The sequence below is a fragment of the Ctenopharyngodon idella genome, chromosome 1 (assembly GCF_019924925.1).
Source record: "Ctenopharyngodon idella isolate HZGC_01 chromosome 1, HZGC01, whole genome shotgun sequence".
Classification (NCBI taxonomy): Eukaryota; Metazoa; Chordata; class Actinopteri; order Cypriniformes; family Xenocyprididae; genus Ctenopharyngodon; species Ctenopharyngodon idella.
The window spans coordinates 28,860,861-28,880,705 of record NC_067220.1 but is presented as its reverse complement, the minus strand read 5'-3'; the positions used below and the strand labels follow the sequence as shown (position 1 = coordinate 28,880,705).

The window sequence follows — 19,845 nt, the reverse complement described above, 5'->3', positions numbered from 1 at the left end:
AGAGCCATGTCTCTGAAACATGATAATACTTGACTTGATTTTCAACTCATTCTCACTCACGAGGGGTCCGATACTGGTGCATGTCCAAGAAAATGCTATAGCCTACTGGAGGGGAAAGGAAAAAGGAATGGACGCAAAAGTACACGGACCGGGAAATCATGCCTCATACGTCTCATACTTGAGGGAAAAACTCGAGGTGCTTTACACAACCGGGCACTGGAGAAGTTGTGTCTCGATGACAGGCAAATATTCCAATTCAGTAGAAAAATGGCTCCTCTTTATAACATAATGATCACATCCAACATATGTTGTAATTTTCTGTTTATACTTCTCTTGTAATGGTGTCTGAACCATTAAGGACTTTCATCTATCTCATCTGTTCTGCTTTTCACTTCCTGCCCTCCATCTGAATTTTGCGCATCATCAGAATCACGTGATTGCAAACAAGCTATTGTTGGCAGTTTGATGTCAATCCATTCCATTTCTTGTATCAATCCATTCCATTCCATTATCTTTTTTAGGATATGCTCAAGTTCAGTTTTTCTGTACCTTCTGGTATGATCTTTCTTTGTTTTAAACAGAGCACAATGGAAGATCTGATTGCATTCTGATTCACTCTAAATATATCTCATATACACACATTACATTACCTCACAAAAGTGTACATCCTCAAATAAATAAAATTCATTACATTTAGCATTCATGCTACATTTATGTTTCCCTTCAGCAGGCCGTTATTGTTTGATCTCAAACTAATTTTTATGTATAAATGAAAAACAGCATTAAACAAAAAATACAATATCAAGTTAACTTCAATCAAAGCAAAGTTAAGAAACTAAAGTTTGTTATTTCATTTCTTCTAAGTGCCACCCTCCACCTCCAAATGCCAATTTTGTATTAAAGGGTTAGTTCACCCAAAAATTAAAATTCTGTCATTTATTACTCACCCTCATGCCGTTCCACACCTTCGTTAATCTTCGGATATTTTTGTTGAAATTCGATGGCTCCATGAGGCCTACATAGGGAGCAATGACATGTCCTCTCTCAAGATCCATAAAGGTATTAAAAACATATTTAAATCAGTTCATGTGAGTACAGTGGTTCAATATTAATATTATAAAGCGACGAGAATATTTTTGGTGCGCCAAAAAAAAACAAAATAACGACTGATATAGTGATGGCTGATTTCAAAACACTGCTTCAGGAAGCTTCGGAGCATAATGAATCAGCATGTCGAATCAGCGGTTCGGAGCACCAAAGTCACGTGATTTCAGCAGTTTGGTGGTTTGACATGCGATCCGAATCACGATTCGATACGCTGATTTATAACGCTCCGATGCTTCCTGAAGCAGTGTTTTGAAATCGGCCATCACTAAATAAGTCGTTATTTTGTTTTTTTGGTGCACCAAAAATATTCTCGTCGCTTTATAATATTAATATTGAACCACTGTACTCACATGAACTGATTTAAATATGTTTTTAGTACATTGCTGGCTATGGAGGCCTCACTAAGTCATCGGATTTCAACAAAAATATCTTAATTTGTGTTCCGAAGATTAACAAAGGTCTTATGGGTGTGGAACGGAATGAGGGTGAGTAATTAATGACATTATTTTCATTTTTGGGTGAACTAACCTTTTAATCATGCATACATTGTGAATGTGCATGTATTTTGTCTAGTTCTAGTGTTTTAGTTGAAGGCCTGTTTATTTATTTACTTATTACTTATTTATTTATTCTGTCTTCTCAGAATATTCTCTTTGATGTCCTGTCTGGTGGGGAGACTGACGAGACCCCTATAGTCAGCCTTTCGTCTGAGCAAGAGAGTGAGCAAACTGAACCAGAGACTGCTGATGATTCTGCCGCAGCCACTGGAGAAGCTGTATGTATGAAAATAAGCTGTGGCTTATGGGAAACATTACTTTTAATTTGACGTTGTTATAATTTTTTATAATGTATACTTTTTACTAATTATTACTTCTTTCCAAGATACTTGAGTACCATATATTTTTTCTTAATTTGAAATAAACGTCAACTAAAAAAACCTGAGAAAACAAAAAAAACAAAAAAAAAACTTTTGTTCAGCTATAACATTTCTTATTTTTATTTAATTTAACTTGATATACTAGAATAACTAAAACTGGAATAAAAATTTATACTCAACAAAATTACTAAAGTTAAATTGAAAATGAAATATATAAAAATAAAAACTAATTCAAAATAATAAAAACTGTAATAGTATCTCACATGACACTAAAATAACTGCTTCACATAATGAAGTTTGAGATGGGTGTTTTTTCTTGCAAATATTAGTGTATATACTGCCATCTAATGGTGGCTCGGTAGAGCAGTTATTATTTGAATTTGCAGTCGTGAATCAACCAGTATTGAACTTCATACTTATCATTATGATTTTGATAGTAATATTGTAATTAAAGATGGACTTTATCATATGGTCCCATTGCAGATTGCAATTGAGACAGAGCAAGAAGACTTGGAGCACCGGCGCATGTGGGAGGAAGGTCACGCTGATTATATGGGCAGAGATGCCTTCGACAACATCAAGAGGAAACTTGACCTATTCCTTGATTAATTGTGTGTGTGTGTGTGTGTGTGTGTGTGTGTGTGTGTGTTGGATGTGTTTTCAAGAATGTATAACGCAGTATCTCAATATATTTTCGCTTGTACTGTATGTCCATCATTTCAACTGTTACGTTTTCACCTGAAATATAGCCATTTTTTCTACCTCTGTAGTATATTTGCCACAATGACGGGATCATATCAAAAATGAAAATGTCTTGCATATAAATGTAACATGTTAAACTGAACTTAGTAATTCAATTTATGTACTATGAGCCTAGATTATGTGATATATGGTCTATCTTAGCCTCTGCTGTGATCTTTTGTTTGCAGTTTTATTAAAGCGTAACTGTAAATCAATCCCATTCTAGAGCTGTTAAAGAAGCCATTATAAATAACTTACTAATTAATCAATTATTAAATCATGAGTAAGGAATTAAGAGAAGGTCTGGTATTAATTGTCAATGTCCAAAAATAATCGTGTAACATCCTTTTCAACCCAGAGGAAATGTACAATTGTGTTCAATAGCGTTAGTATTACTATTATTATTTTGGCCACTAGAGGTCAGGCTATAAACACTCTCTAGCTTTAACACCGCCACAATCTCCACTGGTAGAGCAGGCGGTCATCGTGATTTTGCCAAGTGAGACATGTTCCTGGATCAACATATTTTGTTGATCCTGGAACAACATTCCTATCCGAAAATTTTGTCCTAACCTTTTCCCAACCCCTAACCCTACCCATAACTTAGGCTACCCCTAAAATCAGAGGGAAATGATAGTTGAATAATACTGTTGTGGAAGCACCTAACCCAGGTTGTAAGCCTAGTCTTGACATAAATGAAAAACTTGTCCCTCAAATCTGATTGGTTGATTGGAATGTTGTTCCAGGATCAACAAAGATGTTGATCCAGGAACATGTTGTACTTGGTGAAATCGCGGTCACCAGAGCAGTCCAGTATGATGCAAAACTATAAATCATTTAATATTTAAACATCTATTAAATGGTGATAGTCATAAATGATTATTCCTCTGAGCTTTACATCACATCTCTTTCCAGAGATGTTGACCCGTCTCCAAATCTTATCTTCCAGACACCACAAACTTATGGTAATCAAACTAGTGGTCAGGCATAGTCAAAGGCAGCATGTTCTGTGATGCATATTTTTAAACCCTTAATTGTTTTCTCAATGTTTTACTGGAGCCATTTTTACCCCCTGGCCCTGTACAATTAACATGACAGCTCTTTGAAGTCATGAAATATTTATGCTTATGTTGCACAGTCAGATAGGGAGCATCCTTTATTTGATCTTGTTTAATAAAACACGTCGGCCACAGTATCTTGAGGTTTTCAGGAGTACCCTTCTGATCTCTCTCTCTGTTTTAAACAGCGCAAAGAAAGATTTGATTGCATTCTGATTCACTCTAAATATATCTCAATTTTAACCATTACTTTACTACATTAATATTATTTAAATTAAGCAAATGCTGTCAATACAACAGGGTTGGAACATGGATGCAATGTAAATTTAGTAAATGTAAATTTTTTGTTTGTTTGTTTTTTTTGCATTCCAATTTGCTCCAACACTGGAAGAAAAACACCACTGTTGCATTTCCATGACTTTTCCAAGAGAGTTTTTCTGAAAAGGGTTCATTAATAAACACAATCTACATAGATCAGTTTGAGGTAATGCAGTTTTTAGATAAGCACAATTTATATGTAGATAAAATGTTAGCCACCAATTCCATCATTAAGCAGTATATTTTAACATTCACATATTTTCACTGCCACAACAGGTGCAATTTAAATGGATCGTTCACCCAACGCTCAAGTTGTTCCAAACATGTATGAATTTCTTTCTTCTGCTGAACACAAAAGAAGATATGTCGAAGAATGTTGGTAACTAAACAGTTTATTGGACCCAATTGACTTCCATAGTATTTTTTTCTTTCTTTTCTTTTTTCTTTTTTCTTTTTTTTTTGCTATAGAAGTCAGTGGGGTCAATCAACTGTTTGGTTACCCATATTCTTCAAAATATATTCTTTCGTGTTCAGCAGAAGAAAGTAAGTTTGGAACAACATGAGGCTAAGTAAAAAAAAAATAAAAATTCCGGTAAACGTTAAGCAAATGAAGTTGACATTTTATAAAAAAAAAAAAAAAAAAAAAAATCAAGATGTGGCACTGGACATAAACTCTCATAAACTCAGTCTTTCACAATTACTCATTTTGACATCTTAGCAATCTGAGAGATTTGTTAAGCCGCTCACGCTCTGCCGCATTACCTGTGCTGTCATGGTCTGGTACAAAGCACCGTTTACTTCGTTTCACGGTGCTGCCAAAATCAGAAGTCTCAGAAGTATTCTAAGAGACCGATGAAGAACAGGCTGAATATATATAGAGAGAGAGAGCTTTTTTGTATACCTTTTTTGGTGAGCTTTTTGTATACCCTAAGTGTCTGCAAAGTACATAGTGTATAGCACTATGTGAAGCGACCTTGAGCTATGGAAAGGCGCTATTTAAATAAAACTTCTTCTTCTTCTTCTTCTACAAGCCTTCCATTGTCATAACTGAATTCAATATGGATTATCTGAGCTCTTCCACTTTGCATGGTTTGTGTTTTTGGGATCAATACATAGTTTTCTTGCTTCCCAAACAGATTTCACACACATTTGTGTAAAAGACATCTGTTGTATGATATAAGTGTGAATTTGACAATTTAAAGCTTTGCATGGGAACAAACAAAGATGTACCACATAATGTGGCAGATGTAAAGATGTTTTCTGTCTCGTAGTAATGTTCTTCCACTCTTTGAGAAAATATTTACAGAACATTTAGTGACTAGCTGCTCAGAATATGTTTTGTTGAAATTTTAAAAACCATAAAGCAGAAGAGGGTTTAGTTTAGTCTGTGCTTTCATCATGTCTGAGAAAACCTCAATTACATGATAGTTTCCAAAATCCCATTTTTATGAACTGCTCTCATTTACTGGTTGGAGAATGTTTGCATTTGCATTTGAAAGTCATTTGCAGAAGGGAGAGAGTGCTCACATCTTTTCTGTCTTATCAATACCATCATGTTGCTCAAGGACATGAAACTTTGGTTATTTATTAAAAGTTATCTTTATTAAAAAATATGCAAAATAGAAATACACTAGTTTTTAAAGGACAAATAATTTATGTTACAAATGGAAAAGTAGGTATGACATTTTTCAAATGGATCAATGTAGATTTGTATTTCATTTGCTAGTAATTCTTGAAAGCTGAATTCAAATCTGTGATTGTAATACTGTGAAAATGAATCTAAGCATCTTGTTACATTTGAAAGATTTGAATAATTATATTTTTTTTCTTTATTTGAAGCATTATTAAAATAATGTTATCCCTGATTTGTGAAATATTCTGCATTATTGGCTTCCAAAAAGTCAGAATATATAATTTATATTTTTCTTCATGGCTACAAATATATATCTTTTCATCTATACATTTAGACATAAAATGTCGTTGTCAAACATTAAAAGTAGAAAGATGCCTTGTAATATCAGTAGGTTGGTTACATTACGTGAATCTCATACCAAGCTTTTGAAGAATAGTACCGTTTTACATTTTGCAAAGTTTTACTTGCAAACTTTAAACTAAAGCTCACATCATTAATAAAATATAATGAAATGTTTTTTTTTTTTTTTTTATTTTATTTATTTTTTTACATTGGGCAGATTTCATTCTATATTTCACATTGACAAATGCTATTGCTATCAAGCTTTGTTAAAGCTCAATGTCGCAGTTCCTTGGGCATTTGAAGAGTAGATGTCCTGTGTTTCTTAGTATACATAAAGGTATGTACCTTTTGAGTCAACCCCTACCACATTTCTGGCTGTGCATCTGTACAGTCCAGCATCTCTTGTTGTAGGATTCTGGATGATTAAGGAACCCAGAGGATGGAGGTACTTGTTCCCAATCAGCCGTGGTTGGAGGCTGACAACAAGCCGTGTTCGGTCTGGAGTCTCCCATGCAATTTCTGCTTTGGGGATGCCAGTGGCCACACAGTTAAGTTGTACCGCTACTCCTCTTTTAGCATAGGTAGCAGGAGCTGGGCCATTAGTGATACGGGGTGGATATGCAATAATGATGACTGGAACAGTTAGCAGGGAGCTTCCATATTCATTAGAGGCCCTGCAGGTGTATGAGCCCCTGTCATGGACAGAGGCCTGTTGGATGGAGAGGGTTCCATTGGGAAGAACAGCATAACGACCTGCTCTCTGAGGTTGGTTTAAGACTATACCACTTGGCAGGGTCCAGGTGAGGCGGACGGAGTCAGTGTTTGACAAGCAGTGCAGATGTAAACTTTGCCCATTTATGATACTAACAGGTGAGTTATACCTGTTATTGATCTCTGGCTTGTGCCCTGGGATTAATGTAACAGTTCTTTCAACCAGCCCAGCTGCATTGCGTCCCAAACAACGATATGTGCCTGCCTCTGAGAGAGCAGGGTTACTGATGACCAAAGTCCCATCAGACTTGTGGAGGAATTTACTGAATTGTGCACCACTCAATAGTGGGGAGCCATTTAGAAGGATCCACGTCAGCTGTGGGGTTGGTGATCCCTCAACTGAACAGTTTAGGTTAATGGTCCTGCCCACGGTCAATAAGAGTGACTCCATTTTAGGACTCTTAAGTTTCGGCTTCTCCAAAATATCTGTTACATCAAGCTGAACAATGAGTCTTGTTTCACCTCCCTCATTACGAGCAACACAGGCTAACTGGCCTGAATCAGTAATTCTCACTGAACGGATATCCAAAGTGCCATTGCGATGTACGGTCATTCTACTGCCATAATATGGTGCAGGGAGTACAACATTGTCTGGAAGAACCCACATGACACGTGGAACAGGTGTGCCAGTAGTTTCACAGTCAATTAGTTTCCGTTGATCTCTCACACTAGACACTTTCGCTGAGGTTATGGTGCCTATGAGGCCATTAATAGCAGGTGGAGAGACAAGAACTTCTACTCTGGTCACTTTGCGATCCTGTCCTGCACTGTTTCTGGCAATACAAATGTAGTTCCCACCATCGAATCTCTGAACTTTCTGAATGACTAGAGTTCCATTGCTGTGTATAAAGTATTTGTCTGAAGCTGAAGTGATGGCTCTATTAGTGGGTGAGAACCACAATATAAGAGGTGTTGGCTCACCCTTGGCACTGCATTGCAGAGAGATGGATTCTCCATAGAGGACCTTGATGACATCATGTGTCTTATTTGCAATCATAGGAACATCTGCAACTACTTTGACATGCACTTTCATCTCATCTTTTCCAACCTGGTTCTCAGCATAACATGTATAGTCACCCTCTTCACGCATCCCTACTTCATTGAAGAAGAGGGTTCCGTTATCAAAGACAACGTACCTGCGACTTCGACTGCCAACATTACGTTCAGATTTCACAACACTGTTGATCATGGTGCCATCAGGCAATGCCCACTGGATTTTAGGATCGGGTAGTCCAGAGGCCACACAGTCAACTTTTAAGTTACCTCCATACATCACCTTCCTGTCAACCTCTGTCTTCTGCTCAATTTTAGCAGGTTTTGCCAGGACGTTGACCTTAAAGGGCACAAAATCATCCCCAATTTTGTTGCGAGCAACACAGAGGTATTCACCGTTATCTTTCTCTGTCACAGAGATGATGGATAGTGTACCGTTGGCAGAGACTTTTATCCTTTGATCATAACTGAAATATAAAAAACATGACAAAAGTATTATTACTGAAGATGTTTAATTCAACCAATTTCATGTAAAATGTTACTAACAGAAGATTTTTACTTTATATTTAAAATGTGGCACCCCAGATGCTTGGGATTTCATAAACAGATAAGCACCTCTTTTAGAGGAGCAGTTAAGAGTGTTTGATTTGCATGCAAACAGTAACGACTCGTTAGTCAAAACAGGATGCAAACTTAAGAAAACATAGTGTCTAAGTGCCTGCTTTAAGGAGCATGAGAAATACAGAGGGAGAAGAAAAAGAAAGGAAGACAGTAGCTATGTGCACATTTTTTCTCAATTGTATAAACTCAAAGTAGATGTACTTCAGTGAAATGTTTATATTACCTGTAGTGAGCATCCACAAGCTTTTTGGACGGAGTCCTCCAGATGATCCTGGGTTCTGGATTCCCTGACGCAATACAGTCCAGGTGCAACCTGCCTCCATAGACCACATCTGTTTTTTGAGGCGATGAGAATGTAATCTTGGCTCTTGAGAATGTTATGGACTTCCTCACAGTCAAAATAATGGCCCTCCGTGCAGTGCCAACGACATTGGTTACTGAGCATTCATACCTCCCTGCATCTGTCGGAGCAAGACTACGAATATAGAGTGTCCCATTGGGGAATACAAACAAGTTACGTCCAGTAATAAACTGTGAGGGACGGAGCTGCATGCCATCAGGGGTGATCCAGCCAATGGCAGGGGGTGGGGTACCCCTAGCAGTGCAATTCAAGTAGGCAGTGCTTCCCTCTGGAAGAGTGACATTCTCATGTTTTGGCTGCTGAATGATGGGTGGCAATGCAGTAATAGTCAGTCGAACGGATATGGTATCAGCACCTGCAGCATTGCTAGCAATGCATTTATAAATTCCTCGATCCATGTGACTGACCGATTTCATGTGAAGCGTGCCATTAGGTAAGACTGAGACCATGTGCTCAGGAGTGCCATCAGTAGGTTCACTAGAATGTACCATTTCCCTATCAGGTAGGACCCAGGTGATCCGAGGCTGAGGATGCCCTTGGGACTGACAATCAAACTTGACAGTTTCTCCAAGGTATGCTGTGGCTTCTCTATAGCGAGGCTGCAGCACTCTGGGGTGTTCAGCTAGAACAATTAAATTAACTACAATCTTGTCCTCTCCATACTGGTTTTGAACACTGCAGAGGTACTGGCCTCTATCCAGAGGAAGTACACTGTGGATTATGAGCGTACCATTAGAGGAGACCTTGAATCTCTGAACCCTAGTGTTCTGTGTGATACTAGCTCCTATAGGGAAAAAAGGGCCAAAATAATTTTAGAGCTACAGCATCAAAAGAATATATTTCTACATGAACGTGTCAACAATGTACTGATTTAAAAACCTAATTGTAATATTTAAATAAAGATAAACCATATATGTCCTACCTGTGGATACTTTAGTCCAGGAAAGGAAGGGACTGGGTTTCCCCACAGCCACACAAGGCAAATAGGCATCAGTCTCAGCATGTGCTGTTACTGATCTAATGTTTGTGCTGGTGATCCGAGGTCTGCCTCTACCCTCAGGCACTACCGTTGGTCTTTGTTGAGGTCCTCCTGATGTGGCGTAATGTACAGAAAAGCTTCCTCTACCCTGAACACCTGGCCTGCCAGGAAGTTTTTGCTGTTGTGAAGATACTGTTAAAGTTGAGTGAAGTGGTTGAGTTGTGGGTGTTTTTGTAGTGGTCTTTTTGTAGATATTTTCCTCTAATTCTTGAGATCCTGTCTTTTCAGAGGTGCTGGCTAATTGATAAGGAAATTGTGTGACTGGAAGTCTTGCCCTACTGTATGTTCTGTGAAGTTCTTTCTTACTAATGTTTTCCTGGCCTAGGGTTACAACTCTGTCGTTGTCACTATCAGGAATGTGATTTGCTTTGTCTGGTTCACCTAGCATGCTTGCAGAAGTGGGTGTATTTGGGTAAAGCATATGTGTATGTGCTGTGGGAGGCATCAGGGCTGTTGTTGTTGTTGTGGCAATTATGTTTTCTTTTGTAACTGGAGACACATTCACATTTTCTGATGGAGACCAAGGGGTCATGAATAAACCAGAATCTTGTCTGTTATGAATGCTACCAGTTGGAAGTCTAATTGGTTTTGTTGTTGCAAGCACTAATGCTGGATAGATTTTGGGCCTTCCTGTTGGAAGTTGTGAACTCTTTTGTGCCCCTTCAAAAACTGTAGTAGTTGCTGATGCTGAACCATGTGGGATTTCTGAATTTTTTTTGATGATTTCATCCCGGGTACTTGGGGAAGATGAAGAGAATGACCTCAAAGGAAACCTTCTTTCAAGCTCTTTGTATGACAGAACTCTTTCAGTCTCTGTGGGGTTATATTGGCTGTTTGTTTTGTCTAGACTTGCATCTGGAAGTTCTTCTAATTGCGCATGAGAGTCATCTGATGTTGGGCTCGAGCTGGGGTCTCTTGTAATGTTTCCCTGTTGAGTCTCTTCAAACATTTCAGCTGCAGGGGTATGGGTGCTTGTAAACCACTCATGAATGGCTGCCTTCATAGAAGGATTTGGAATATGGGGAGACAAGGTGGATTCTTTTTCTTTCTCTATAGTTGCTTTTTCTTGTTCACTTCCTAAACTACTGAATGTTGATGGAGACACTAGTACTGTTGTGGTGCTTTTCTCTTGAGCTGGCTTAGCATGAGATGAGTGTCTATCCTTTGTCACAGATACTTTTTCTTGGGATAGGGATTTGTGGGTTTTGTGATTCCTGTCACTGTATAATGGATCTGTGTTCTCTTCATGAGTCATTTTGCCTAGTGACTCTGGTTGGCTGTCAGTTAATGGAACAGTAGTATTCATCTTGGCTCCTGCATTTTTGGCCCATGGAGATGTTTCTATTTTAGGTTGAGAGAAGGCAGTTGTCTTAGTAACGACTGAAAACTCATTTGTGACCTCTGCAGCTGAAGCTGAAGTGGGCTGAGGGGTGACATTAGTGACATGTACTGATGATTTAGAACTGTTTGTCTTAGTTCTAATTCGATTAGGCTTTCTACGTCTTCCACCGTTCCTCCTCCTCAAACTGGACGGGTTCCTAGCACGTGAGGAGGAAGCATTAAGTGAATTAGTGAAGGTTGCTTTATGTCCTGAAGTGGGTTTGGTGGTTGGTGCCATAGTAAGAAGCAATGGAATTTCTGAGACATTCTGTTTCTTTTGAGTTATGTGCTTTTGCAGCGTCTGTGGTCCTTGCTTAATTGTAGTTAGAATTTCAGTAAATGAGTACACAGCAGTTTCTGTACTTGGTTCTGTGAGGGTTTTTGCTGTGGTTGATGCTAAGCCGTGATCCATCCTTTCCTGATAAACCTCTCCCACATGCTGAGGGTTTTGCAAAACCCTGTATTCTACGTCATCTTCGCCATCAGACTTTTGAATTGCTTCAGTTACATCCATTGTGTGGCTTTGGTTTTCCTGTAAATGGGTTCCATATGATGCTGTGCTCCACACAGTGCTCCCAGCAACTCCATCTGCACCCTCTGAATCTCCCACTGTAAAACTGGTCATCTGTGGTCCAACTGTGGGTTGTGTGTTATACTTGCTAACTGTAAACAAATCTGAATTTGAATCTGTTTCAGGAGCTGCTATCTGGTAAATAACATGTCTTGCATCCTCAGAATCCAGAGCTCTTATATCCAAGTTGTACTCAGTAGCCTCAATAGGCATCTGTGGTATTGTGACTGAGTACAATACTTCCTTTACTGGTGCCCTAGATGTTGTACCTTCTGCAGATGACCCTTCAGTTTTGTTAGCAATTTCTGACTGCATTGTGTAGGCAGCTTCTGACTCCTGTATTTTGTTTGTACTGGTCTGAACATAGTTTGGAGTAGTTGTTTTTGAACTAGTTCCACCACTGCGAACTTTTGCCAAAATGTTAGCCCAGTGCTTTGGGTCTATTTGGTTGTTAATTCTTCTTCTTGACTCAACAGTGTTTACCCTGTCCACTACTGGGGTACTTATTCTTCTCCTTGGTGTAGCAGGGCGTCTCCAGGAATTCCTAGACGGATGGCCTCCCCTTATTCCTATACTTGGGACCCTCCGTCGATTGGGAATATCCACTTGCGTAGGTTTCGCTTTCTTGGAAAACTCTTCAGGGTCATTATCCCCAGATGACTCCACATCGTTTGTCACAAGGACTTTTATTTTGGTTGAAACTCCCTCAGCAGGTTGAGGGCTACTGGAGTACTTCCGTAAGGGACGCATACCTGGTGGCCTAGTTATTATTACTTTTGTGGCTAAAGTATCCATCCCATGCTGGTTTCCTGCTACACACTTATAGTATCCATTGTCTGAAAGCTGACTGTGTCGAATAATCAGCGTTCCATTTGAAGCCACAAATATCCTGGAAATGTTTATCCACTTGTTAACAATGCTGCCATCAGGGAGAATCCAGTGTATATCAGCATCAGGGGATCCAGTGGCGACACATGGAAGGGAAAATTGTCCACCTGTGAATCCTGTTACTGGCTCAGTTACTCCTTCTCCTCCAGGAGGTGGGCTGGAGGATTCCTCCACTGTCAGGCGAAAAGGGAGGATCGTAAGGTCATCTGAAACCTGTGCAATACAGTAGTACACTCCTGAATCAGAATGATCCAGAGATTTGATTTCAAGAAGACCACCACTTGAAGCTGAAAGCACGTTATCAACATTGCTATAAGGTGTTTTTAAAGTAGAGCCATCAGGTAGCATCCATTTAACTGACTCGTTCCCTGAGCTATGTATGGCACAGTTTATTTTAGCAGGACTTCCCACGACAGCAGCCTGCATTGTTCTAGTGTCATTCCTGGACTCAATTATAACCCATCCCCTACTCTGCTGTCTTATAGATTCCTTTTCTATAACTTCTGTCAAATGGGTGCTGAGAATAATTCGAACACTTTTACTTGTCGACTGAAGTCTGTTTAGCTGGAGGTCCATTGATGATTGCATTAACCAGGGTGGGTCAGCTGCTATGTTAGCTTTTACTCCTGTATAGTAAAGAGCATCCCTTTCAACATCTTGCCGATATCTAAAGCTTGTGTAAGGGTCCTTACTTAACATAATTTCCTTTCGAAGGTGGGCTGGAACATCACTGTAATATGCAATCAATCTCCACAACCTCTCATAACTGGACCTGTCAATAGCGCACTTTAAATCTAATGTCAAAGTCACATTTGCTGATATTTGATATTGGTTAACATAGTCCCAGCCTATACTTGTCAGCTCTCTTGGCTCAGTGATAAGGCATTCCAGGTCTACTTGATGTCCATGTTCATCTGACAGGCCCAGGGAAATGTTGCCAAGGGGTTGACGAAATTCATCCATTGTCAAGAGGTCACTTTCAGTGTCCTCTGGGGAAATGGCTCTGTGAGAGGGGCGGATGATGGGACTATTGCAAGTAGGTTTCTCCAACTCCTGTAGTTGTTTCTTCTTTAGGTGTTTTGGAGAGAAACACATAGGGCATAGCTGGCCATCCAGATAGGCTTTGTCCTTTTTACATTTCAGCACACCTGGAAAAGAAAAAAGGAGGGCATTAGAAGTAAGTGGACATTCATCAAGATAAAGTAAAGTCTTAAAATGATCTTAAAATTATTAAAATGAAACAGGCATTGGAAACAGGTCTGCAACTAATGTTACAATTATGAGTACAGTATAATTATAAACAACATTATATAATCCTATGCAGAACTACCATTATGTAGAGATAATCACAAGTGATGGTTTCTATTACTACTATTGTCAGTCATGATAATAATGACCTGGCAAATTTTTATTCCACTCTTTGAACCATCTCATGCGACAGTCACAGGTCCAGGGGTTCCCATGCAAGGAAAGGTTCTCCAGGTAGGGCATGCCTGCTAGCATCCTCTGTGATAATGTGGTCAGTATATTATCTGACAGGTACAAGTGCTTCAGGGTGGACACGGGGAAGTGTCCAAGAATAGTGAAAGTGGAGAAGGTTGCTGGATGGAGCTGCTGAAGTTGGTTGCCTTCCAGTTGGAGAAGGCGAAGAGATGTGAGACCTTGGAATGCATCAGGGTGGATGAACTCAAGTCTGTTGTGATCCAGGTGCAACCTAGTGAGACTCCAGAGACCCATAAGGGTTTGCCTGCTAATTACCTTCAGTTTATTATAGCTTAGTTTCAGCATCTGAGGAGAAAGAGGCATTGAACTAGATATGATTTATTTATTTATATTGCATTTTCAATTTGATTTCATTGATGTTATTTCATTGCAAAAGTTGTTCCATAAATATATGAGGTATCACTGCAAACAGTAGTACAACAAAAGTACAGAGATGAATGTTTTCTCAAGGGAAAAAAATTGTACCTGAAGGGATATGAGGTCACCGAATGTTCCATCAGGAATTTGATGCACATCATTGCCATGTATTAAAAGAAGCTCCAATTTTCGTAACCCAGCAAAAGAGCTGTAAGTTATTCTATTTATAGTATTAAACCTGAGTGAACAGAAGAAGGTGACAATAAGATGGTTAATTATGCTGTGATGCTGCAGATTTACCTAATAGTACCTAAACTGACTGAATTTCAATGTGGGAGAGTAGGGCTAGTTTTGAAAAGGTTTTATCTCAGTAACTGTAAGGTTTTCAAATGCCTAGTTCAAAGTTTTCTTAAAATTAATAAATTCCAAAATCACATTTGTAATTTGTAACCTGCTTGGCATGCAAGAACAAACCTCTTGCGGAAGCTCAAATGTGCTGCGTAACACACAAAAATGAACCTCATTGGTTCTCTCACATCATGCAAACATGCTTGAGCTTCCGTTTACCACAACTGATATGTGAGTTGATGAATGTTTATATGTGATTATACTACGGGGCTGTTGAATGCTCGAATCTGATTGGTTGACCAACATTCTAAGGTGTGCAATTATATTCAGGGAAATGCACGGCTAAAGTAGTTCTAGGCAGGTCTTGACCGCATTGCAGTTCCGTATCACTTCACCAAATGATTTCAGTTATTTCAATAGGTCCTTACAGCCTACAACTGCAAAAGAAACAAAACCCACAATGACACTGACCAATCAAATAAATATAGTAAACAATAGGATGAAAACGACAAATTATTGTTATGGTTTTTGCCACAAAATACGTTTTATTGTGCCCTGAAAGTACATACTCTCTCACACGCTCTCTTTCTCGCTCATTCAAACGTACACACGTACTGTATAGTATGGACACACACTCGCACAGAAGCGTTTTGTCAGTGCTGCTCTAACGAATTAATCAGTAAAATAGTTTAGCAACTTAAAAGATACATGACATTTCTCACCAGCGAGGTAATAACTGTGGGAAACATAGTTTTGCTAGTAGTAGACACTGCTGCCGTGAGAGATGCACAGACTCAGGTAAGTTAGGCAAATTCACATATGCTTATTCTCTCTCTCTCTCTCTCTCTCTCTCTCTCTCTCTCAACTGTGTTAATAACTGTAGCTCAAGCCTCCGTTACGAGTTCTGAAATGACGTTTTGGAATTAGCAACAGAGGCTTGGGATGAGATGTGTAAGAAATTAGTCCCACACACAAGAGTGTTTTAAGGACAAAAACTTGACAAATGTCTTGAAATACAACGTCGGAACAGTGTCTTGTGGTGTGGTAACCGTAGTGTAAGCGAAATAATTGACTCCGGACCGTTGAATTCTTAGAAAATAATGCACACCTAAGGTGTAACGGCCACTCCGCTTTGTGTCGTGGCCACATTACCACCTCAGGTGTGCATTATTTTCTAAGAATGCAATGGCCAGTCGTCAATTATTCCTTACACAAAAGCCTAAATTCAATCTGTACATCATATAAAGTGATCGTGTCTCTTCAGAAAATTTGGACTATTCATACGGATTAGTTTTATGATCTCTTTATGAACTTTTTGAAGCGTCAAAGTATCAGTTGCGTAGCTGTCTATGGAGGGACAGAAAGCTTCAGATTTCATCAAAAAGATCTTCATTTGTATTCCGAAGATGAACAAAAGTCTTACAGGTTTGGAACGACATGAGGGTGAGTAATTAATGACAGAATCTTCATTTTTGGGTGAACTATCTCTTTAAAATGTATACAATTTATTAAATACAATTTTTGTTGGTTAAAGCAATTGTTTTATTTTGTTCATTACTGATTACATTTTTGTTGCTTTATAAATTATTTTGTTTATAATAATCTTTTTACTGTTTATTTTTCATTTCATTTTACTTTATTTTATATATAAAAATAGACTGAGCATAGGTTGCATTGTGACAGCTATTCAGAGAGCTGGATCTTACACTTGGGTAAGAACAAGTGAAGTAGCTTTTAAGTTTTAACTAATAAGTTATGTGTTTATGTAGAAACACATAGAATTTACATACATACATACATATATTCACTGGAAAGAAAAGTGTGACAACTAGCCCCTGTCACCCCAATTAAGTATGATCTCAAATCCTTCCTGGGAGAGTAAGCATACTGCATAGTTGTAGGTCACCTGTAAAATGGTAGAAATATCCCCGGCATTTGACATCATCAAGGGAAATTCCCACTAACCTACAGATGAACCCACTTGGATTAAATGTCTTAAAACAACGAGTAATAAAATCCAGTTTCAGCATGCTACAATGACCTGTATGATTATCTACAGATAAATCAGTTTTGGTTTGGAAGTGTGTCTGCTAAAGTGTTCTATTAAGAAAGCTGATATCAGAATGCGAAGAAAGAAAGCAATGTCTAAGAATAATAATCTCATGGCACATCACAGTAAATCTTACCCCAAATTCATCCGCTCCACCTGTTTGGGCACGCCGGCAGGCACCGTGAGTAAGGAGCGGAACGTGCAGTGCACCTCTGCGGGCTGGTGGCATGCACATGACCTCGGGCAACACCGTACCACTACAGGCAGTGCTACTAACAACAGCATCATCAAAACCTGAGCATAAAAGCGACCCATCTTCATCTTCACAGCAGCAACCACCTTAAACTGCAGAAAGACGCAATAGTTGAAGCGGCATATTGCAAAATACTGTCGAAGAATTTTTTGCTTGTGATTTCTAAGACATAAGATAATATGTCTGCAAGCACAAGGCGCTCGTCCAGAAGTAAAATATAAAAACTTGACGATCTATAGTTATCTATATTTGATCTTTTTATTGAGAAATTAGATGTTTTTGCGGTTTTGTTGTTAAATGTCACTGTAATCTTACAATAATAAAAAAGCATTCTTGCTTAAAATAAGTTAGGGAGCAATACTAAAATCCGATTTCATTCAAGAGCTACTGGAAAGAGAAAAAGCAAACCTTATGTTAACTTTGTTAACAGGAGATTATTCCAACTACAATCCGGCATGATTTTGATCCGCGGCACCCCTCAAAATTTCATCTCCAGAAACCATGTGATAGCCCATTAACTTCAGGAAGCAAATTATCCACTGATGGTGAAAAAGCTCAAAATGTTTTCATTCATAAAGTTTGTATTGGTTGTCGGTGTTCTCCTTAATCCAAGATTACTCCAGTTGATTGTATTCTGATGCGGAGAAACGTCAAAATAGTATAAATAAATCCATACAATTTTAGAGAAAGGCTGTATTTCAGAAGCGCATTGGAGACTCCAGCTGTGAAGCTGTGCGTTATGTTGGAAACGTGAGAATGGAACTTTCAGATGGCGGTGGCGCGCGCGTGGATGCGTCTGCGCAGAGAACGCAGGACCCAGGGGAGTGACCGACCGTGAGCCTTTTACACGCGTTCCTGAAAGTAATGTTTTGGATGAGACGAAGAGCTGCTGAAAAGCACACAGTCCAGACAAAAGGTAGTGTATTAATGTCAGTTCTATGCTAAAACTTGGCAGTATCAAACCCGAACATGTATGTGCACATTGTTGTTTATAGTGTAGCTTTGAAGTTATTGCATCCCCCACTGTTCTTTTTTCCATGACATGCTGTTTTGACCCTTAAAGGTTCAGAATCTATATAAGTAAAGGTTACACAAGGTTCAAAGACTTGTTATTTCTTTCCTAGACCCTAGACCCTCCATGCTATTCACACACACACACACACACACACACACACACATACTTGTATATGTGGTTTACGAGACTCTCCATAGACGTAATTGTTTTTGTACTGTACAAACTGTTTATTCTATCCCCCTACACTACCCCTACCCCTAAACCTACCCATCACAGAAAACTGTGCATTTTTTGAATTTCAAAAAAACACCGTTTAGTATGTTTTTTAAGCCATTTGGTTTACGAGGACACAGGAAGTGTAATACCCATGTCATTATACACATTTGTGTCCTCATAAACCATGTATACAAGAACACACACACAAACAAATACTGTGCATGCTTTAAATTGACACATGAAGTCCCCTGAGTTCACAAGGCACCCTGAAGCATTTAGAGAAGAAAATGCAGGGGGCTGGCAAGGGCAAAGGTCACAAGCTCCTGCCCATGTTATTGACCACTTGGGAGATTCCATATATTATGTCATGTCATGTCATTTCAAGCAGAAAGCATATCTGTTTGAAAATGATATGTATCTGCAGTCATCTTCAGTGATGGAAATAGAGGTGAGCATGCACAAACTGTGATCAAGGTAAGACAAGAATAAAAACAAAATGTAATCATCTTCAGGAAAGGATTTTTCTTTCTTTCCTCACATATTAAGACATATCAAATTGATCAACAGTAAAACAACAGCAAAAACAGTTATTTTAAATTGTAATAATGAATGCAGATAAATGCAGTCTTGGTGAGCATAAAAAAAATGTTTGAATGGTAGTGTAAATGTAAATTACTTGATCTGATTACTTGATTCTTGTTTTTGTTTTTTTTTGCTTTAGTATGTCACACAGTAAGTCTAGGAATGTGCTTTAAGAAAGTAAATAGGTTTTCCTTTTGATTTCAAGACATCTTGAATAAACTTTTGTTATGTAGGTCTTAGTGTGAAAACATATAACGGGAAAATGAGTGATTTATGAAATTATAGTTTAGTTTTTATAGTCAAAAAGGTTAACAAAACATGAAAATAAAGAAATTCCATTCTTCAATCACAATCAGGGCATTGTTAAAAGGTAATCAAAACAGTCTTCCAAGGTGACTGGTTTTCTCAGTGAGCACATTTACACATTCTTCAAACAACATGCACAACTAATTTCCATTTAATGTTCAGTGACCTCCACATGTCGTTTTTTTTAATGGCAGAATAACTTCTAAACACAGTGAAAGAACCTGATGTCAGAATCTTTTAACAACTACTGACTGAGTGGTTAAAAAACAGGCCTCTCTTAAAGAAGAGGGAAATGTCTCATGCTTTGCCACAGGCCAGTCATACACTAAGTCACGCTGAATGGTCTTTGAATATACTTCTACAGTGGTCAGATGAACTAGTGCACCTGGAACAGACTTGTGAGTTCATCCTCCATCGCCTTCGATACACACACTGCACACGTGCAGGCTCACATTATTCTGAATCAGCCACCATGACTTCAACTTTTCAAAACAAATTCTAGGGCTATATGTAGC

At 38.7% G+C, this 19,845-nt stretch overlaps 2 protein-coding genes across 8 annotated transcripts in view; one reads left to right on the top strand and one right to left on the bottom strand.

The window, feature by feature from the left end:
• gyg2 (glycogenin 2) overlaps positions 1–19,845 on the top strand; it is a 387,175-nt gene that overhangs the window by 10,851 nt on the left and 356,479 nt on the right. For 6 of the 7 annotated variants that reach the window (XM_051908512.1, XM_051908494.1, XM_051908503.1 and 3 more), the window contains 2 exons: positions 1,751–1,882; positions 2,468–4,773. In XM_051908512.1, the coding sequence (XP_051764472.1) occupies positions 1,751–1,882; positions 2,468–2,593 (258 nt within the window). In that variant the 3' untranslated portion in view covers positions 2,594–4,773. Of the gene's footprint in view, positions 1–1,750; positions 1,883–2,467; positions 4,774–19,845 lie in introns of those variants that run through there. The other variant, XM_051908469.1, reaches the window with a different exon arrangement.
• mxra5a (matrix-remodelling associated 5a) lies at positions 5,677–18,050 on the bottom strand. Its single transcript, XM_051908421.1, has 7 exons — positions 17,620–18,050; positions 17,095–17,303; positions 14,669–14,798; positions 14,098–14,488; positions 9,745–13,848; positions 8,685–9,606; positions 5,677–8,307 (listed from the first exon to the last, which is right to left on the bottom strand). Exons 2-7 carry the CDS (start codon positions 17,277–17,279, stop codon positions 6,399–6,401), a joined length of 7,641 nt encoding a protein of 2,546 aa, XP_051764381.1. The 5' UTR covers positions 17,280–17,303; positions 17,620–18,050; the 3' UTR covers positions 5,677–6,398.